The sequence below is a fragment of the Microcaecilia unicolor genome, chromosome 4 (genome assembly GCF_901765095.1).
Source record: "Microcaecilia unicolor chromosome 4, aMicUni1.1, whole genome shotgun sequence".
In the NCBI taxonomy this organism is placed as follows: Eukaryota; Metazoa; Chordata; class Amphibia; order Gymnophiona; family Siphonopidae; genus Microcaecilia; species Microcaecilia unicolor.
Window position 1 is genome coordinate 62,595,796 of NC_044034.1, and position 21,917 is coordinate 62,617,712.

General features: G+C 44.4%; 1 protein-coding gene across 1 annotated transcript in view; it reads left to right on the top strand.

Moving 5' to 3' along the window:
• The window catches only part of LOC115469598 (protein mono-ADP-ribosyltransferase PARP4-like), a 242,756-nt gene that overhangs the window by 154,834 nt on the left and 66,005 nt on the right, over nt 1–21,917 (top strand). Inside the window, exons 28-32 of the mRNA XM_030202392.1 lie at nt 6,335–6,505; nt 8,712–8,792; nt 14,101–14,181; nt 16,313–16,408; nt 21,347–21,529. Of these exons, the coding sequence (XP_030058252.1) occupies nt 6,335–6,505; nt 8,712–8,792; nt 14,101–14,181; nt 16,313–16,408; nt 21,347–21,529 (612 nt within the window). The remainder of the gene's footprint in view (nt 1–6,334; nt 6,506–8,711; nt 8,793–14,100; nt 14,182–16,312; nt 16,409–21,346; nt 21,530–21,917) is intronic.

Genomic DNA, 21,917 nt, shown 5'->3' on the forward strand with positions numbered 1-21,917 from the left:
GTGCCGCTTGCGGTACCGACTGCGGCCGCCTCCCAGGAAGGCTCCCCGACGACGTCGGCGGAGGGAGCTTCGCCGGTGCTGGCGAGGGAGTCTACCTCTCGACGCTCCCACCGTGGCCGTGTTTCCACGGAGTCGAGTCGGGCACGGCTTCAGACACAGGTTCATGAACTTGTGTCTGATAACGATGGTGAGGCCTCGTGGGAGGAGGAGGAGGACATCAGATATTTCTCTGACGAGGAGTCTGATGGCCTTCCTTCTGATCCCACTCCCTCCCCTGAAAGGCACCTTTCTCCTCCCGAGAGTCTGTCTTTTGCGGCCTTTGTCCGGGAGATGTCTACGAACATCCCCTTCCTGGTGATTGTGGAGGATGAGCCCAGTGCTGAAATGTTTGAGCTCTTGGACTATCCTTCTCCACCTAAGGAAGCGTCCACAGTACCCATGCATCATGTCCTAAAAAAGACATTGCTGGCGAACTGGATCAAGCCTTTAACTAATCCCCACATTCCCAAGAAGATCGAGTCCCAGTACCGGATCCATGGGGACCCAGAGCTGATGCGCACTCAGTTGCCTCACGACTCTGGTGTGGTGGATCTGGCCCTAAAGAAGGCTAAGAGTTCTAGGGAGCATGCTTCGGCGCCCCCGGGCAAGGACTCTAGAACCTTAGACTCCTTTGGGAGGAAGGCCTACCATTCTTCTATGCTCGTGGCCAAAATTCAGTCTTACCAGTTCTACACGAGCATCCATATGCGGAACAATGTGCGACAGTTGGCGGGCTTGGTGGACAAGCTCCCTCCTGAGCAAGCCAAGCCATTTCAGGAGGTGGTCAGGCAGCTGAAGGCGTGCAGAAAATTCCTGGCCAGAGGGGTATATGATACCTTTGATGTTGCGTCCAGGGCCGCTGCTCAAGGTGTGGTGATGTGCAGACTCTCATGGCTGCGTGCCTCCGACCTGGAGAATAGGATCCAGCAGCGGATTGCGGACTCCCCTTGCCGAGCGGACAACATTTTTGGAGAGAAAGTCGAACAGGTGGTAGAGCAGCTCCACCAGCGGGATACCGCTTTCGACAAATTCTCCCGCCGGCAGCCTTCAGCATCTACCTCTTCAGGTAGACGTTTTTATGGGGGAAGGAAGACTGTTCCCTACTCTTCTGGTAAGCGTAGGTACAATCCTCCTCTCGACAGCCTGCGGCCCAGGCTAAGCCCCAGCGCGCTCGCTCTCGTCAGCAGCATGCGCCTCAGCAAGGCCCCGCGGCTCCCCAGCAAAAGCAGGGGACGAGCTTTTGACTGGCTCCACAGAGCATAGCCGACATCAACGTATCAGTGCCGGGCGATCTGCCGGTCGGGGGGAGGTTGAAAGTTTTTCACCAAAGGTGGCCTCTCATAACCTCCGACCGTTGGGTTCTTCAAATAGTCCGGCAAGGATACACCCTCAATTTGGCCTCGAAACCTCCAAATTGCCCACCGTGAGCTCAATCCTACAGCTTCCAGCACAAGCAGGTACTTGCAGAGGAACTCTCCGCCCTTCTCAGCGCCAATGCGGTCGAGCCTGTGCCATCTGGGCAAGAAGGGCTGGGATTCTATTCCAGGTACTTCCTTGTGGAAAAGAAAACGGGGGGATGCGTCCCATCCTAGACCTAAGGGCCCTGAACAAATATCTGGTCAAGGAAAAGTTCAGGATGCTTTCCCTGGGCACCCTTCTTCCCATGATTAAGGAAAACGACTGGCTATGCTCTCTGGACTTGAAGGACGCCTACACGCACATCCCAATACTGCTAGCTCACAGGCAGTATCTGCAATTTCAGCTGGGCACACGTCACTTCCAGTACTGTGTGCTACCCTTTGGGCTCGCCTCTGCGCCCAGAGTGTTCACGAAGTGCCTGGCTGTAGTAGCAGCGGCGCTTCGCAGGCTGGGAGTACACGTGTTCCCCTATCTCGACGATTGGCTGGTGAAGAACACATCCGAGGCAGGAGCTCTACAGTCCATGCAGATGACTATTCGCCTCCTGGAGCTACTGGGGTTTGTGATAAATTATCCAAAGTCCCATATTCTCCCAGTACAGAGACTGGAATTCATAGGAGCTCTGCTGGATTCTCGGATGGCTCGTGCCTGTCTCCCAGAGGCGAGAGCCAACAACTTGTTGTCCCTCGTCTCTCGGGTGCGAGCGTCCCAGCAGATCACAGCTCGGCAGATGTTGAGATTGTTGGGCCACATGGCCTCCACAGTTCATGTGACTCCAATGGCCCGCCTTCACATGCGATCTGCTCAATGGACCCTAGCTTCCCAGTGGTTTCAGGCTGCTGGGGATCTAGAAGACGTGATCCACCTGTCCACGAGTTTTCTCAAATCCCTGTATTGGTGGACGATTTGGTCCAATTTGACTCTGGGACGTCCTTTCCAAATTCTTCAACCACAAAAAGTGCTGACTACGGATGCGTCTCTCCTGGGGTGGGGAGCTCATGTCGATGGGCTTCACACCCAGGGAAGCTGGTCCCTCCAGGAACGCGATCTGCAGATCAATCTCCTGGAGTTACGAGCGGTCTGGAACGCTCTGAAGGCTTTCAGAGATCGGCTGTCCCACCAAATTATCCAAATTCAGACAGACAACCAGGTTGCCATGTATTACATCAACAAGCAGGGGGGCACCGGATCTCGCCCCCTGTGTCAGGAAGCCGTCAGCATGTGGCTCTGGGCTCGTCGTCACGGCATGTTGCTCCAAGCCACATATCTGGTACGCATAAACAACAGTCTGGCCGATAGGTTGAGCAGGATCATGCAACCTCACGAGTGGTCACTCAACTCCAGAGTAGTGCGCCAGATCTTCCAGGTGTGGGGCACCCCCTTGGTAGATCTCTCTGCATCTCGAGCCAACCACAAAGTCCCTCAGTTCTGTTCCAGACTTCAGGCCCACTGCAGACTGGCATCGGATGCCTTCCTCCTGGACTGGGGGGAAGGTCTGCTGTATGCTTATCCTCCCATACCTCTGGTGGGGAAGACTTTGTTGAAACTCAAGCAAGACCGGGGCACCATGATTCTGATTGCTCCTTTTTGGCCGCGTCAGATCTGGTTCCCTCTTCTTCTGGAGTTGTCCTCCGAAGAACCGTGGAGATTGGAGTGTTTTCCGACCCTCATCACACAGGATGAGGGGGCGCTTCTGCATCCCAACCTCCGGTCCCTGGCTCTCATGGCCTGGATGTTGAGAGCATAGACTTTGCCTCTTTGGGTCTGTCAGAGGGTGTCTCCCGTATCTTGCTTGCTTCCAGGAAAGATTCCACTAAGAGGAGTTGCTTCTTTTTATGGAGGAGGTTTGCCGTCTGGTGTGACAGCAAGGCCCTAGATCCTCGCTCTTGTCCTACACAGACCCTGCTTGAATACCTTCTGCACTTGTCTGAGTCTGGTCTCAAGACCAACTCTGTAAGGGTTCACCTTAGTGCAATCAGTGCATGACCATTACCGTGTGGAAGGTAAGCCGATCTCAGGACAGCCTTTAGTTGTTCGCTTCATGAGAGGTTTGCTTTTGTCAAAGCCCCCCGTCAAGCCTCCTACAGTGTCATGGGATCTCAATGTCGTTCTCACCCAGCTGATGAAACCTCCTTTTGAGCTCACTGAACTCCTGCCATCTGAAGTACTTGACCTGGAAGGTCATTTTCTTGGTGGCAGTTACTTCAGCTCGTAGAGTCAGTGAGCTTCAGGCCCTGGTAGCCCAGGCCCCTTACACCAAATTTCATCATAACAGAGTAGTCCTCCGCACTCACCCTAAGTTTTTGCCGAAGGTAGTGTCGGAGTTCCATCTGAACCAGTCAATTGTCTTGCCAACATTCTTTCCCCGTCCTCATTCCTGCCCTGCTGAACGTCAGCTGCACACATTGGACTGCAAAAGAGCATTGGCCTTCTATCTGGAGCGGACACAGCCCAACAGACAGTCCGCCCAATTGTTTGTTTCTTTCGATCCCAACAGGAGGGGAGTGGCTGTGGGGAAACGCACCATATCCAATTGGCTAGCAGATTGCATTTCCTTCACTTACGCCCAGGCTGGGCTGGCTCACAATGTCAGAGTAATGGCTGCGTCAGTGGCCCACTTGAAGTCAGCCACTATTGAAGAGATCTGCAAAGCTGCGACGTGGTCATCTGTCCACACATTCACATCTCATTACTGCCTGCAGCAGGATACCCGACGCGACAGTCGGTTCGGGCAGTCAGTGCTTCAGAATCTGTTCGGGGTTTAGAATCCAACTCCACCCCCCTAGTCCCATGTTTATTCTGTTCCAGGCTACACTCTCAGTTAGTTGGATAAATTGTTAGGTCAATCTCAGTTATGTCCTCGCCGTTGCGAGGCCCAATTGACCTTGTTTGTTGTTTTGAGTGAGCCTGGGGGCTAGGGATACCCCATCAGTGAGAACAAGCAGCCTGCTTGTCCTCGGAGAAAGCGAATGCTACATACCTGTAGAAGGTATTCTCAGAGGACAGCAGGCTGATTGTTCTTACAAACCCGCCCGCCTCCCCTTTGGAGTTGTGTCTTCCCTTGTCTTTGTCTTGCTACATATGAGACTGACGAACACGAGCCGGTTCGGGCGGGAACACAGCCGCGCATGCGCGGTACGCATGGGCGCACGCGGACTAGCAAAGGCCTTTGCTAGTGAAGTTTCCGATTGGAGGGGCTGCCGTGGACGTCACCCATCAGTGAGAACAATCAGCCTGCTGTCCTCGGAGAATACCTTCTACAGGTATGTAGCATTCGCTTTTGTGCCAGCATTCAATGGACTCCAGCCTTATCGGTTTAGAAAAAAAAATCCTCCTTTCTAAAACATTTTATTATGATTTATTTTGGGGTATAGGGCACTTTAAAAATGTCTTTATCATGATGTATTCAAACATTAAAGAATATATTTAAGAGCACTTAGCTTTTGAGGTTGACACCCCAACCGGGCTCTCCGTTTCACTATTACTCAAGCTTCTTCAGGGTACTAAGTACTGTACGTTCTGAATAAACCTAAAAAGATGATATAAAATACATCAATGTTGATAATATATGTGAGAAATTGTGTTTTTTAGAAAGGAGTTTTTTTCTAGACCGATGATAAGACTGAAGTCCGTTGAATGCTGGCACAAACAATGTTATTACTTGCTGCCCAGCTGGGACATATGAGATCTTTTTCCTCCTTTTTTTTTTTTAAGTAGTTTGTTTGGAAATGAACATTAAATATAAGGTTTACAATCATCTACACTCTTCAGCTGTATAGATTGTTCACACGTTGGATATTTCGCTGAAGTATTTGCTTATTTAGAAGTTTGTACACTAATGGCAAAATTGTTGCATGAGAAAGGCACAGCGAAGGTAACAAGGTGGATGATGTCGATGAAACTACTACTGGACTCAAAAAAAAGTTCACAGCAAGAGTTTATTGATAAAGACTGGACTCGACACGAATCGTGTTTCGGCCGCTCTGGCCTGCCTCAGGGGTCCCTGTCTATTGATGTTCAGTTAGTCCCTGAAGAGAAAATCTGAAATATTTAGTAAAGCCAAAGTACGCTCTGGTGAAGAAACTTCACTGTAGCACTTAAGTACGAGCGGCACTCTTCAGTGATTGTCATCATTGCTGCATGTCCATTAATGCAAAAAAAAAAAAAAAAAAGGAAATCAGCCATTTTACTGCTGTGGTTAAAATGGCCTTAGCGTGAGGGGAAAACCTGTGTAAGGGTGCACTAAGGACAGTTTCTACTGCAGCTTAGTAAAATGACCCCCTAATGAAAGCCTCACAGTCAGCTATTAAAAAATAAGGGCCCTGTTTACTAAGCTGCGCTGTAGGCGCGCTATTTAGCGTGCACTAAAAATTAGCATGCGCTAGTGATAGAGACACCCATTATATTCCTATGGGTGTGTCTTATCATTAGTGTGAGCAAAGTTAGCGTACCTACAGGGCGGTTTAGTAAACAGGGTACTGAAAGGAGGGATTTGTCTTGAGAGCGGAGGTTACGGGTAGGAACGTAAGGGGAGATGAGGGTAGAGAGGTAAGGAGGGGCTGCAGATCGAGTGCATTTGTAGATTAGTAGGAGAAGCTTGAACTGTATTCGGTACCTGATCAGAAGCCAGTGAAGTGACTTGAGGAGAGGGGTGATATGAGTATATCGGTCCAGGCAGAAGATAAGACGTGCAGCCGAGTTCTGAACGGACTGAAGGGGGATAGATGGCTAAGTGGGAGGACTAATTCCTTTCCTTGACTTTCAGAGCTCCAAATACAGTCTTACTCTCCAAGAGTAAGCATAGATAGAGGAGGGAATTGTTTTAATATAGTGCTTTATTATGTGAAAACGAGCTGGCTACATTTATCTTTCTCAGGTAAGCGCCCAGGTTTCACGAATGGAATCCCCAGGATGCAGCTCCATTTCTGTGAAGTGGCAACAGTTTAATCCAAATGCTCCAGAACCAATGCAAGCGCCTTTTCAAATACAGTCTCTGTTTCGCTGCGAGAGGGTTCTTGTTTATGGCTTTATTCCTCATTGCACACAAGTAAGTGAACATCATAGGTTTTGTGATGTAAGACTTGTCAGAATAGAGGCTTTTATTTTTAGCCTCCTGTCAATAGGAGAGTATTCACTTGGGGTCCCTTTTACCAAGCTGCTGCAGAAGGGGGCAGACTCTGACATTAGTGCTTGTTTTACACACGCGCCAAGGCCCCCTTTTACCGCAGCTGGTAAAAGGGAAGTGTCACCTTCTTGCAGGAAATGGCCGTACGGCCATTGAGGTGGCGGTAAGGGCTCCCACGTTAACCCGGCGGTAACCGGACAGTGATTACCGCCGGGTACACTCCGATGCTACAAAAATAAATTTTTGTAGAGCCGGAAATGATGGCACTCTAGGGGTGAGAAGTACCGCTGGGCTGCTGCTGTTGCCTGGCGATGCGATCAGTAAGCCCACGTTGGGCTTATCCACCGCTTAGTAAAAGGAGCCCTTAGATCTTTGTCAAGGCCCCATTCTGGACATGATACAACTTCTACGTAATTTAACAAAGTAAATGGCTGCAGTTAAAGACAAGCATGGCTCATCTAGTCTGCCCAGGAAGAAGACTATGGTAATACCTGCCACTTCATGCAGGTTATCCTTCTCTGTGCCTTTAACATAGTAGATGATGGCAGATAAAGACCTGAACAGTCCATCCAGTCTGCCGTACAAGATAAACTCATAGCATAAAATATAATGCGATACTACATATGCATACATGATTTTGATGCATACTTTATTTAGAGTTGTACCTGGTGCTCTGTGCCCCCATTTTTTGTTTATTTTTATATGTATTATTGTGTTTATTATTCTTTTTTTTAATGCTTGTATTATAAAATAAACTTGTCTATAAACTGCAGTGAACGTGTGAGGGGATATAGCGGTATATAAGAGAAACATTTCCATTGTTTATAGGGTTGTCCCTTAGCATGGAATTTTGGCAGGCGTCCTGAAAGGAAGGCAAGGATTAAGGCATGGGCAAACTAGGAGTGTCTCTAGGGCCCAAATGTTTAGGAGGGGTTCTCACAGATGTTTAATTCAGTAGCTTCCAAGTCCAATTTTTGCCATGGTCAGTTGCTACCAGAGAGAAGAGTGTCCACCGAGATCTGTCTGTTCCAGTCCCCTGTGCGTTGCTCTCTATTTGCCACAAGTAAGCAAGCCACACTTGTTACCTCCTGTTTCCTCCTCTGCTAGTTTTCCTCTGCAGTCAGAGCCACATAGGGCCCTGTTTGTGGGAACTGGGCTAAATTCATTTCCTTAGGGTCCATTAGCGGATTAATCTTTCCTGCTTCCCTTCACAGCATGTCAGGTCATTGCTTTCTGTCCCATAGCTGGTACGCTGGAGTTGATCTCTGCTTCCTGGCTCCCAAGATCAGTTAATTAAGGAATAGGGCATTTTATAGTACATATCAACTAAGCTACTTGGGTTGACATTAAAATCTTGACAAAAGTTCTGCCAAACAGGTTGTTGAGTTTGCTTGTAGAACTGATGCATCCAGATCAGTCCAGGTTCATTCCAGGTAGACAGACCTCAGATAACATCATAGGATTTTAAGTCTTATTTGTAATAAACAGAAATAAAACAAAATAAAGAAAATAAAACAAAATGATACCTTTTTTATTGGACTAAATTAATACATTTTTGATTAGCTTTCGAAGGGATAATTAGCCTGCCTTGGCAGTTTTCAGTTACCTCACATTCGATTACACAACCTGGAAGCCCTAGAGGCATAGTTCTTATTATACCGTTCTTATTTATAAGTTCTTATTATATAGGAATGCAAGGGTCTGAGCTAGGGCCACGCCTCTTCCCTAGAACTCCCCTCGGGTACAGCAGCCAAGCCAGAACTCCTTGGGAGGATCCTTGCTCAGGGCGGCTCCTGGAGACTTCTTCCCTCAGGGCTTCCCTGATCCATTCTGCTCCAGGACATTTAACCACCTCCTGGCCTCAGCCCTGCCTCTCTGACTCTGCTTCTGACGTGGCAGGTTAGTGCCATCTGCCGTAAGGCGGCTTAACTACAACCTCGGTGAGGGAGTGTTCTCAGGGACACCTGCTGCTATATCGCTCACTCCCTCACAAGGAATGTACTATATATTCAGAATTTGCTCTTAGTATAGTAAGTTATTTTAAAGTGACTGTAAAGGAGAAAACAGAGAGAGGACAAAATATGAAAAGTAAAAACAACCTAACAAGCGTTTTCTTTTGAACTTGCAGGCCACTCTCAATGCTTTTATTGATGACGAAGAACTGAGCACAATGGTGTCAACTACTGAATTACAGAAGACCACTGGAACAGTAAGATTCTTTTATTTGTTAAGAACATAAAATAATGCCAAGTTCCCTCGATCCCTGGCATTTTGTATTTGACAGCGGACAATCCGTTTCACAAGTACCTGGAAAATCTCAAATAATCAAATTGCTCTTAGCTCATTTCAAGAGCTAAGCAATGGTTTATCATTTTTTTGGACTTTTTCTACAGATTATCCAGACCTCTTTTAAATCCTGCCATGTTAGTTACCTTGATAATATACTTCAGCAGCAGAATCTGCAGCTTACTTATACACTGCATGAAAAAAGCTTCTTGTTTTGTTTTTCTTGAAAAGGAAATAAAAAAAATCCCTATTCACCCCAGTCATGATTTTATAAATCTCTATTATATCCCCTCATAGTTGTTTCTTTTATAAACTGAAGAGGCTTAATCTGTTTAGCCTTCCTTCATAAAGGAGGCTTCCATCTTCTTCATCATTTTTGTCACTCTTTTCTAGTTCTGTAATATCAATTTTGAATAGAGTGACCGAAATTATACACAACACTGAAGATGTGGTCACATATTGATATTCTTAGTTTTGTTCTCCATTCCTTTTCAAATAATCCCTAAAATTGTATTTTTTTTATTGGCAGTCGTGATATACAGGGCTGAGAATTTCAACTTACTGTCCACAGTGACTCAAAGATCTTTTTCTTGTGTAGTGATTCCTAAGTCCGCTCATACACAGCGTTTATACCTGTAGTTGGGATTATTTTTCCCTTGTGCAAACATCAGATACTGGTGAAAGCGTCTTTTAGTTTGTTTTTTAATATTATTTCTTCATTTTATCATAGTCTTCTTTTTGAAAATTAAATGCTACAGCAGCAGTTTTCTTTAGTTTCTTTGTTCTAATGATTAGGATCATTTTGATCACATTGAAGGTAATTTCATAAAAAGCTGCCTATCCAGCTTATTTTCGAAAGTGAAAGACGCCCATATTTCAACCAAATCAGTATAATCGGAAGCCGATTTTGGGCGTCCCCAACTGCAGTCTGTCACGGGAACGGACAAAGTTGATGGGGGCGTGTTGGAGGCGGGGTGAAGGTGGGACTGGGGCGTGTTTATCGGCCGAGGAGAGATGGGCGCACTTGCCCGATAATGGAAAAAAGAAGGGCGCCAGAAGCGAGAATTTGGGTCACTTTTTCTGGACTCTTTTTTCCCATGAACAAGTCCCCCAAAAGTGCCCCACCTGCCCAGATGACCACCAGAGGGAATCGGGGATGACCTCCCCGGACTCCCCCCCCCTGTGGTCATTAACCCCCTCCCACCAAAAAAAAAAAAGAACTTTAAAAACTTTTTTTTCCAGCCTGTATGCCAGCCTCAAATGTCATAAAAAAGCTTCCTTCCGCAGATCACTGAAGACCCATCTTTTCGAAAAGATTTATGGAAAGAACCAAAACACATAAAGTCCACACTTACTGTTCATTAATGCATCATACATTCACCTCTGAATTCTCATTCCCGTATTATCACATCATTCATACCTTTTAATCACAGAAAGATATATACCATATGTCTTCATGCCTTTTTATCGCCCTCTAAGCTCCCATTGTTTCCTTCCAAAGTTTTAATGTTTGTGCTCCATTGTTACATTCCTTAACGACACCTCAATTGTTTCGCATAACTATGCAAAATGTAATCCATAACCAATCTGTAACAAATTGTATTTCCAACATTTAACTCATATTGTAAGCCACACTGAACCCGCAAAAAGGTGGGAAAATGTGGGATACAAATGCAATAAAATAAAAAAATAAAAAAAATACCCAGCTCCATGACAGCAGTATGTAGGTCCCTGGAGCAGTTGTTAGTGGGTGCAGTGGACTTCAGGCAGGTGGACCCAGGCCCATCACCCCCTAACTGTTACACTTGTGCTGGTAAATTGGAGCGCTCCAAACTGCCCCCAAAACCCACTGTACCCACATCGAGGTGAACCCTTCAGCCATAAGTGCTATGGTAATAGTGTAGAGTTTCGGGCAGTGGGTTTTGGGGGGGGCTCAGCACCCAAGGGAAGGGAGCTATGGACTTGGGAGGTATTTTAATTTTTTTTTTAATTGTTACAAGTGCCCCCCTAGGGTGCCCGGTTGGTGTCCTGGCACGTGAGGGGGGACCAGTGCACTACGAATCCTGGCCCCTCCCACGACCAAATGCCTTGGATTTGTTCGTTTTTGAGCTGGGCACCTTCGGTTTCCATTATCGCTGAAAAACGATACCGCCCAGCTCAAATCCGCACAAATCCGATGCATTTGCTTGGCACAAACCGTATTATGGAAAAAAAAGGTGGACGCCCATCTTTTTCGAAAATACGGTCTGTCCCGCCCCTTTCACGTACCCGTCCTCGGAGATAGACGCCCATGGAGATGGGCGTTCGTGTTCGATTATGCCCCTCCACGTGTGATATGTTTAATATGTCAATATGTCAATATGTCAAGAGCATATTGAACAAGGCTGGACTTTCTAAGCATTTACATATTGAGATAAGTACTCTTGCCAAGCTTTAATGTATATGAAAATAGTGTCTCTTATGCATCTGCTTGTTGGGACTTGAAATTTATGAGAAATTTAGTTGTGAGTGGAGTTTTTTTTAAGACCCATGATTGATAAGGCCTCCTCATTATACAAAAGGCTTGTCCTTTAAGAACGAGGAACAGCCGAATGACCTGAGGTCTTTTTTCTCCACTTTTTTGTATTTTTACTAGAGTGTCCCTCAAACACGTTGCATAATAGGTAGGATAGTGATAATATTATTGAAAGTAGATCCTACTTATTCCGAATTACTACAGGGTAAATGAAATCTCTCATTATTGTGTTATGTATTGCACATATGTAATATGTAAACTGCTTTGGTTGTACCACAGAAAGGCAGAATATCAAGAACCTCATAAATACAAACATAATTCCACTCCCCAAAGAGATTGGGTATTTTATATTTTTTTGGTGTATTTTTTTTTAATTTTTTATAAATTGTATTGAAAATTTTTTTTCAAGTATACAACAAAAGGCAAAATAACAATATACAGAACTAAAAAGCATCCATCAGATACAGTACAAAAACTGTTATACTGCATAGCTAAAAGTGAAACGATATAGGGGATAGGTGATAGGTAAATCTAAAACATGATGACCTATGCACTAGTGCAGTTGTTAGCTGAACAGTAAGAGTCTAATGGTGCCGAAGACTGGAGAATGTGTGTTTTTATGGGATTAAAAAAAAATCTGGCTGATTATTCAAAGCAATTTAAGCAGACAGGAGAGGCTCCTGCCTGCTTAAATTGCCTGTTGCCACCTAACCAGGGGCTGAATATCGCCTCTGACCGGCCCCAGGAAAAGTAGGCAGGTCAGGAGTGGTACAGGGGTGGAGTTAGAGAGGAGCCCAGGGTTATGCGGATGTCGGCACCCGCATAGCTAAGAGAGCAAATTTAGGACACCTTAAAAGCTGTCTTAATTTGACTCACTTAGCAATGCAGGTGCTGGCACTTAATATTGGCAGGCACTGAATATTGGGTGGGGCCTGCTCAACTTGTTTTGTAGTGCTGCAGTCCCTCTCCTGGGACCCCCCAGAAAAATGAATATAGAGAGTTCTAAGATTAAGCTTCCACTGTTAGAAACTCGCCTGAGGAATGTTTGTTTATGTTTGTTGTCTAAATGCTCTTAATTGTTTAGATGAAACCAAGAGATTTTATAAGAGGAATTTTTGAAAAGAAGATTTATACCTTTGAAGTAAGGTGAATAAAGAAATGACATTTTGCCTGAATTTAAGAGCATAGTCTTTTATTTGGTGTAGAGGAAACTTGTGGACAGATAGCAGCCTAGGATGAAAAGATGGAGGGCCTGCCATTACAGGGGGCAGGGTGAAGTGCAAACAGAGGTCCTCCTTCTGGACAGCACCCATGTTGACCCCAGTATGGGAAATCAGGGCCGCCGAGAGACTGAGCCAGGGCAGGGCCACCGCCCTTCCCCCCCCCCCCCCCCCCCCCCCAGGATCACCATCTCTGCCTCCATACCTTGGCTGGCTGGGCTCCTGAGGCCCCGCCAGCAGGTGGCCTTCCTTTAGCGCTGCTTAATGCTCTGCCGCATTGCCTGCCCCTGCGGCTGCTTTTTTTTTTTATCATGTCGAGCATGCTGGGTTTCAAAACTGAGCATGCGCAGCCTGATGGCCCAGCAGCCACTTGGCAGGCAGGCAGTGTGGCAGAGGAAAGAGCAACGCCTGCTGTGTCTGCTCCTTCGGGTCCTCCCCAGCCTCCAAGGGGGGCCCAGCTCCATAGTTTTCTCTCCTGCTCCTGTCGGACGCAATCACCCAGGTCCCGTCAGGAGCAGGGGAGAGAGAGAAAGGGAGACACTGGTGCCAGGCCCCCCTTGGAGGCCCAGGGATTTTGCTCCCCCTGCCCCACCTGTCAGTGGCCCTGTGGGAAATCATTGCCCAGACAACAGAGTGAACCTGCAAACAGACACCAGGGTGGCCCCTAGCTGTGATAGCTTACATAGATAGAGTGAAGTTGTTCCCAGAGGTGGGTTATGGTTAGCATTTACACACAGACCATAGTCTTTTACGCAGCTTAGTGGTTAACTCCCTTTGAGGGTTTGAGGGCGTACGATGTACTATAAAGCACAGTCTCCTTGTAAGTAGATATTTTGTTCTCCTACACACGGTGTTTATCATTTCAAAGAGATTGGGTATGGGTGGGATGGGTTGGGTCAGTGTGGAGGGAGAACGGGGTACATTATGTCAGCAGTGGTAGTGATGATTAGATGGGGGATCTTAGTTGCTCCAAGCTTGATGACTGTGTAAGTCAGTTCAATTGCATGTTTTTTTGTATTGATCACTGATACTTTGCATCTTTTATTGTTGGTACAGTCTACTATGGGAGTTAGAGGATAGTTATCATGCGTATATAGTGGGATGGGGGGTGGGATATTTGATGACAGATTATTTTTTCCCTTTCCTTCTCTGTTGTATGTTCCTCATGTTTATCTTTGTATATGCATTTGATTGGATGTACTCTTTCATATGGTCATCAATAAAAAATTTTGAACCATACACACAGACTGAAAAAACAAAATACATGTGTATCCGTGTAGATTAAGTCAGAAAAATTATGTGTGCTAAAGGGCAAGTGTAAATGAAAGTGCATAAATTATCTGGAGTAGGTTTTCAAAGTGCGTACTTTGACTTTGAAAATTTACCGGTTCTTGCACAACAAAAGGATATGTGTACTATTAATATGTTCACACAGTTATTAAATTATTCCTGAATACTATTTAAGGATTGCTCTTTATATTTGTATTTTATTCTAGCTACTTCACAAGCTTACAGCACGAGCAATAATTAAAGATTATGAGCATGGAATTCTTCATGAGAATGAGGCTGAACATGAGGTCTGTATAACATCTTCAGATTTTGTAAAATAAATCTCTGAAAGCACTGATTTTGGGAAAATGGAGTTCTATACCAATACAGTTACTGCTAAATAAGAACAAGTTAAATATGGAGTAATACTAATATTTTTGGTGTCTTCAGATGCATGGACAGAGCCTTCATAATTTGCTGTGAAATAGATGCCTTTATGAAAGACAACCAGCAGTCATATAATCATACAGTATTTTATATGTACAGTGTGTGGGTTCTATTTGCACCAAATACGTGGGACATTGAATATCTGGAACTAATTCTTTAGGTGCTGGCCACTAGAACCCACATAAAGAATTCTGGCCAGGTAACGATTATCCCCTCCCAAAACTTCAGAATCTTGCCCACCTATTTCCTGAAGAAAATCTAAGCCGGCGCTGGCCCCCTCTGAATATAATGGGTCCTGCCAGCGCAGCTTGAGCAGCAGAAGCCATGGGCTTTCTACTATCCTGAGAAGGATTGCAGGTTCCCTCTAAATACTTAATTACCCCAACCTTGTATCTGCTCATGACAGTTTTACACAGTCTGGGCAGTAGCAAACTACATAATTAGAAAGAAACCCAATAGTCAGTAGATATAGCAAGATAGTTTATTAGCATCAGTATCTTACCCAAAGGCAGCACAAGGCAAATCCGGCAGCTCAGATATTCACATAGTGGAGCAGCACTTCACGACGGATGACATGTGCCTTCAAAGGTTACTGGCTTCTCTCTGGCACTGCTTAGTTAGCAGACCTTTTATACTTTTTTGATCCCATTGATCCCTATGAGCCACCTGCAATTTCATCATAATTGGCACACACATCCAATTATGCCCAAGTTCCAACTTTCTTATCTCTCATCCAATTATGACCAAGTTTCAACTTTATCTCCAAGCTTCGCTCATCCTTACATTTAACTTTTCTGCACCTGGCCCAATTATTTTTTATATTTTCTCAGCATGCCTATGTCCAGCTGTACACAACCCTTGCCAACTCTGTATCTCTGCCAAGCTTAATTGGGCTGTCACATTTCTTCAGTGAAGTATCAGGACTGAGAGATGCTATGATTTTACAGGCCTAGTTTGCTTTAGGAAGCCTGAACCTGTTTTTCACTGCATTCAATTTGTGACAATTATTTACATTTCCCCTCTTGCCGGGCCCCTAAGGGGGGGGCCGGCACACATGACTACACGTGTGTGTGGCCATCCTTTCCAGAGGGCTCTTAGGCATTCAATTTGTGACAATTATTTACACCTCCTCCTCCCCCCCCCCCCCCTTCGGACCTACCTTTGTGAGTCCTTGGTGGTTTAGGGGGGAAACAGGCAGGAGTGATGCCCACCTACTCCTGCCAGGCACATCCTGAAGTAATCGCAACACTTGAAATACTGCGAGGCTTCTGCTAGATGTGGCAGAAATTTTGAAGAGCATGTGTTAAGTGCTTCCACATTAACTGAAGCAGGAAGTGCGCATTAATGTGAAAGTTAATATATGTCCTGCATGGAAAATACTGGGAATGGCCCCAATAGGTGCCTTTTTAAATTTGTAGCTACTGTGTGGTGAAGTCCTTTGCTAAGCTGCAGCTTTTACCATACTTTAGAAAAAGGGCCCTTAAAGCTACATAAAATATTATTTGGGTGTGTGTATTTTTTTTTCCCAAGTACTTTACCTATAGCTTTTATAGATATCTGAAGGGGTATTTTATAATGAGACTATTAAGGTACCTAGGTGCAAATGCTCATTTGTTCCTTTATAAAATTACCCCAGGAAAAATTGGTGTACACATTTATACCTATTCTGAGGCAGAGTATGTATCTGTATGCTGGATAATTTAGGGGCATATGAGCATATTCTATAAGGTGTGAACATAAGTGACAGTTCTGCCCCTGCTCTGCTCATTTTGTGCCTTCAGAAACACATGTATATCATATAAAACAAAATGTTATATTGCTGTGCAGCTGCTTTATGGCTGTAGAAATGCTAAATAGTAGTAGTAGTAGTAGTTCAGTATCTATAAGCTCAGATCCCCTTATAAAATTATCACAAAGCTACTGTATAGCATATAATATTTATTGTATTAAGTACATTAAATTGAAAATACGTTTTATTTCATTTTATTCTAGATGAGGAAACAAGAATTAAAGTCACTTATAATTGAGCTTAGCAAGGAGTACTCCATTGTGACTCAGTTCACAAGTTTTGTAGCCATTGAGGAAAGGGTATGTATTAAACTAGATAACTTTAAAATCTACTGTTTTATAAATTGGGCCATAGGCTTTACTGTGTATTTTTATTTCTATGGTTAATAATTTATGACGCTGCACTGTAAAAGAACAGTTTTGAAAAATGAAGCGGAGGTGTGGCCTAGTAGTTAGAGAAGCAGGTTGTGAACTAGAGTAAAAATCCTGCTTCTCCCTCTGATGCTCTTAACAAGTTACACTTCACCCTCCTTTGCCTCGGGTGCAATTATCTAGATCTTAAATTTAAAATGTTCAGTTTCACTGAATTTCAAACGTCTAAAATTTGTAACATCCAAAAAATGAAAGAAACATAAATGTGAAAATAGACCCTTATCTATTGTGCATGATTTATGCTTGTACTGTGTACATAATCAGATCTCTTTCGCAATTCTGATCCTGTGTCTTGTACATTTTATCATAAAGCTTTTCGGTCACTATAACAGATCCCCATACATCATTGGAAAAAGTATTGGAGAGCTTTGCTGAGTATGGGGATTTTGCAGGATTTAAATGAAATCTGCTGAAGTCTGAGGCATTACCTTTGAGGCAACTGTGGGATGCCCTGTTCCCTTTAAAGGGACAATACAGAATCTGCCTAGGAATCCTCAGAGGCTGCCGCCTCCAAATATATGAAAAGATTTTACTTTGAAGGCCCTTCAATCTAGTAGGATGTATCCTAACAGGAAGAGTTTGAAATAAATGCAAAAGCTTAGGAAGGGCCATCATTTTGCACACACTGATTCTCCCCAACCAAGTATTATTAAGCCTATGCCACCTATCTAAAGCAGTAGATAATTCAGAGAGAAGCTGTCCAGAATTCAATTGAAACAAAGAAATAGGTTTGGTGGGGAGTTTTACCCCCAGGTACAAAATATACTTCTTAGCCCATCCAAAGGGAAGCTGAACCTGTAAAGCAAGGACTTCTGTTGCAGGCAAGTTTATATTCATCAATTTAGACTTAAATGGCATTCATTTTGAACCCTGGCAATATGCTATAATCTTCCAACACATCCAAAATTTGGGGGAGTGACTGCCCAGGAGATCCCACAGTAAGAAGAATATCATTGGCAAAAAGAGAAATTGTACACTCCTCCCCATCTACTCTAATCCCTTTAATGCATTTTGCCAAATAATGGCCACTAAAGGTTCCACTACCAGGGCGAACAGCGGGGAGAGAGGGCAACCCTGCCAAGTCCTTCAAGATAAACTAAATTCACTAGAATACCCCCCATTTACCCTAACTTCGGGCTCTAAGGGAGTCATATAAAGATAAAATTGTCCTTGAAATTAGGCCCAACCCCCATTAGTCAACACTTGTTGCATGAAAGCCCACTCTACTCTGTCAAAGGCTTTTTCAGCATCAACAGTGAGGAGTGTCATAGGGGTCTTTGAGGCATGAGCAAGCCAGATCAAATCTAAGGTCCTCCTAACATTGTCACCAGTAGTCCACCCTGGTATGAAACCCAACTAGTCCTCCCCCCACTAAAATGCCAATAACCAGGTTCAATCTATTGGCCAGTACTTTGACAAGAAGCTTCACATCCTGATTCAACAGAGAGTTTGGTCTGTAGGACCCGCACAATGCAGGGTCCTTCCCCAGTTTACAGAACCGTTGTCCCTGCCACCAGCATAGAAGCAGGCAGATAGCCGCCCTTAAGAACCGAATTAAAGACTTGCATCAAAATTGTGGCCAAAGTCCCTACAAATGTTTTATAGAAAGTACCAGTCAGGCCATCCAACCCTGGCGGTTTGCCAGGTTTGAGCGAAGCAATGTCCCTTTTCACCTCCTTCAACTGTATGGGCTCCTCCAAAAGAGAGCAGTGTTCCTCCATCAACTTAGGCAACAAAGTTGCAGGTAGGTATTGCTCAACAGCATCCATAGAACGGTATATCTCCTGTGTGTACAAATTTTGATAAAAGTGGAGAAGTGCCTGTCTCATATGGTCTGAATCCCTAGTAAGGCACCCCATTCCCCCTCTGAAGGTAGTTATATTTGCTTGTGTATACTTCGTTTTTAATTGATGGGCCATAAATCTGCTAGTTTTATTGCCTTCCTCAAAGTAAATTTGTTGGGCCACTTTCAGGTCAAATGATATCTTATCCGCCCACAGGTTCTGTTATTGAGCCCTCTGCTGGCCCAGCTTCTTATGGAGCTTCGAAGTGGGAGATGAAAAAACCTTCTGCTCACATAAAGCAATTTCACTCCTCCGTTGGCATTCAGCCTGGGCTCACTGTTTCTTAAACCTACTAGTCCACTTTACAAGATAACACCTAACGTATGCCTTAAACCCATACCTGTAAGCATTCATCATGATGTCTGGAGTTTGATTTAGAGAGAGAGAGAGATTCCTGCATTGCCTGATCAGGATTTTTCACTTCCTTCTGATCCTCCGGAAGAGTGTCATTGAGTCCTGCAGTTTCTTATCCTCCTCCCCTAAATGGTAAGATGCCCAAACTGGAGCATGATCAGAGCAGACATTTGCTTCAGCCTCCGTTCTGGAGACCCAAGTTCAATAAGATCATATCAAAGAAGAGGTAGTCAATGTGAGAATAACAATTGTGAGGTGCAGAGAATAAATTATATTGAGTAGTGCTAGGATGAAGCTCCTGCCACACATCAGTCACCCCCCAAGTGACAGAGTAACATTTCGAGAGCCATCCTATCTCTCCTCCATTAGTGAGCATTGCTGGAATTATCTAATGGTGGAAAGAGTGTAACATTAACTCCCCCCCCCCCCCCCCCCCCAAAAAAAAAAATATATATATATATATATTCAGTTGAGAAAGTTGGTGTTCCAAGTCCAAAAAAGTCCTTTTGATGTTTGTTAGATGCGCAAACAGAAACTAAATTATATTTCTGCCCATGAAGTTCAACATGTAGTGCTATAAATCTATCCAAAGAATCTGTAATATACTCTAATACAGTGTTTTCCAAGCCCTGTCCTGGAGTACCCCTTGCCAGTCAGGTTTTCAGGATATCCACAATGAATATGCATGAAAGAGATTTGCATATAATCGAGGCAGTGTATACAAATCAAGTTCATTCATATTCATTGTGGATATCCTCAAAACCTGACTGGCAAGGGGTACTCCAGGACTGAACTTGGGAAACACTGCTGTAATACTCTAGGCTAAACTCTACTAGACATACAAATGCTCATTCCTTTCTTTTTTTCTTATTGGCGTGAGAGGAGAAAAAGCAAAATGGAAAATGCCTGTTCTGGAGGAGCCCCTCTACACCTCTCCATAAATGTGTTTCTTGAATAAAGCAAATATCTGCAGATAGGCAGGGTGACTCTTGAAACATACACTGTCCTTTTAAAGGGGACTTCAGCCCCTTAACATATTAATTTTAAAAGGAGTAGCTCCCATGGAAATCAGAAGGTCCAGGCCATCCAGATGAACAGGCAAAAGTACCACCTTATAGTTTATTAAAACTTGCTACTTCTCAAACCGACAAAGCAACGTACAGACTAAAAGTCAAAGGTAGGAAAGAAACTCATAATTGACAGGACAGTAACAGATAATGAAGTATGTAGAAATAAAAAATAAAGATATTAGGAAGGAAGGGGGTGATGCAAAAGGTGGGCATATCAGACAAGGCAAGGATAAGACTAATGCTTGGGGTTGCTGGCACCATTTTGAATCTGGCAGAGGCAGGAGTGACTGGAGGATCATTCCTGTGTAAACCTCAGGGAAACATCAAGGTAGGCCTGTAGGGGTGAATTTCCAGTAGGGGTCTTCAGCTGGGGGAGCCTTGAAGTCAGGGTGCTGTTGTGAGGGGGTATTACATATGGGGGGGGGGGGACTTTGGGAGGAGGATTTGTGGTTTGGGGGAGGAGGCTGAGGGGGAAGCTTATTTTTACTGTGGCTGGCCCCTTAAGCAGTGCCCAGGAGTAAAGCCATGGGGTGAGGAATTCATAAGGAAGGGAAGAGATAGGGAAGAAGCTGGATATGAGGAGGGACAGGGACACAAGGAGAGGGATAAGGACACATAGGAAGTATGGTGAATATGGAGGGAGAATAGGGACAGTGAGAGGGCAGATGCTGAACATGGTGGGAAGTTAGAGACAGAGAGACATAAGGAAGACAGTGGACAAGAAGGATAGGGGGATGGGGAAGATGAATGGTGGACATAGATAAGAAATGTCAAAAGGACAGGACATCCTGGAAAAGGAAAAAACAAAGCAAAGCAGAGTGGAGGAGTGGTCTAGTGGTTAGGGTGGTGGACTTTGGTCCTGGGGAACTGAGGAACTGAGTTCGATTCCCGGCACAGGCAGCTCCTTGTGACTCTGGGCAAGTCACTTAACCCTCCATTGCCTGCCGCATTGAGCCTGCCATGAGTGGGAAAGCACGGGGTACAAATGTAACAAAAATAAAATAAACTGAGGTGAAAGCAATGCTCAGACAATAAAGCTAGAAAAAACATTTTCTGCATTTATTAATTGGAATATGTCACCTTTGGGGAATGTGTATCTATGATATCTTGATTTGGATTTGCTATGACGGATTTTCTTTATAGGGTTTATTTACTGGCACTCTGAAGGTATTCCTCCCCTCTCATTTACCCCCCCCCCCCCCCCCCCCCCCATTTACTAAGCTGCGCAGCAGTGCCACATTAGTGCGTGGCTTTAGTAAATGAGGGTTAATGAGATAGCTAATTAAATGGGTGGGACATTTTTGAAGGCAGGAAAAAAAGATGCTAGTACTCCATACCAGTGTGTGCCTGCTGGAAAAAGAAGCCTGTTTATTTCACTAAAACTCAGCATAAAACCAAAATGTTGCACGTTTTAACAAAGCGTGTTGCTTTAGATTGTAAGTATTCATAGTTTCATTGTAATATACTTACAAAATCTTTCCAGTATCAAATAGCCTCATGAAACCTCTATTCTTGTAATGAGTTTGCTTTTGAACTAGGGTTCCGAGATAACGCCACAGCCTGACATTCCAAACATTAAAGAACTTATAGCCAAAGAAGATATAGATCTCCTGCCTTATATGGACTGGGAAAGGAATGCTAATAAATACGGGAACTTGGCAAATGATTTATGTGTTAAAGACGACTCTCTGGATGGATTTGATGACAACTTCTTTACAGAGGTAAATATATGTTGAAGTATGTTTATTAAAGATAATTCAGAACAAGTACTAGTAATGTGCAATATTCCCAAAATTTTGCTACAGCCTTAAAAGAGGTAGTCTTCCAAGAACAGCAAGATAAATCTGAGAAAATAAGTGATCATAATATCTATAATCCTCCCATTCTTACATCCACTATCCTTGTCCCACCCCGTCCCCCCCTCAAGTCATTCATCCCTCTATACCCCTTGGCAGTGCGGGATCTGTCAATTAGATGATACACTAGTCCATATTTAAGATTATGCTGCCGCATGCGTTCCACATCAATCAATGAGTTTTAACTACTGCAGCAATTTGTTTTTATGATATACGTAGAAATAAAGGTAATGTTTGGGCATTTACTTACCTG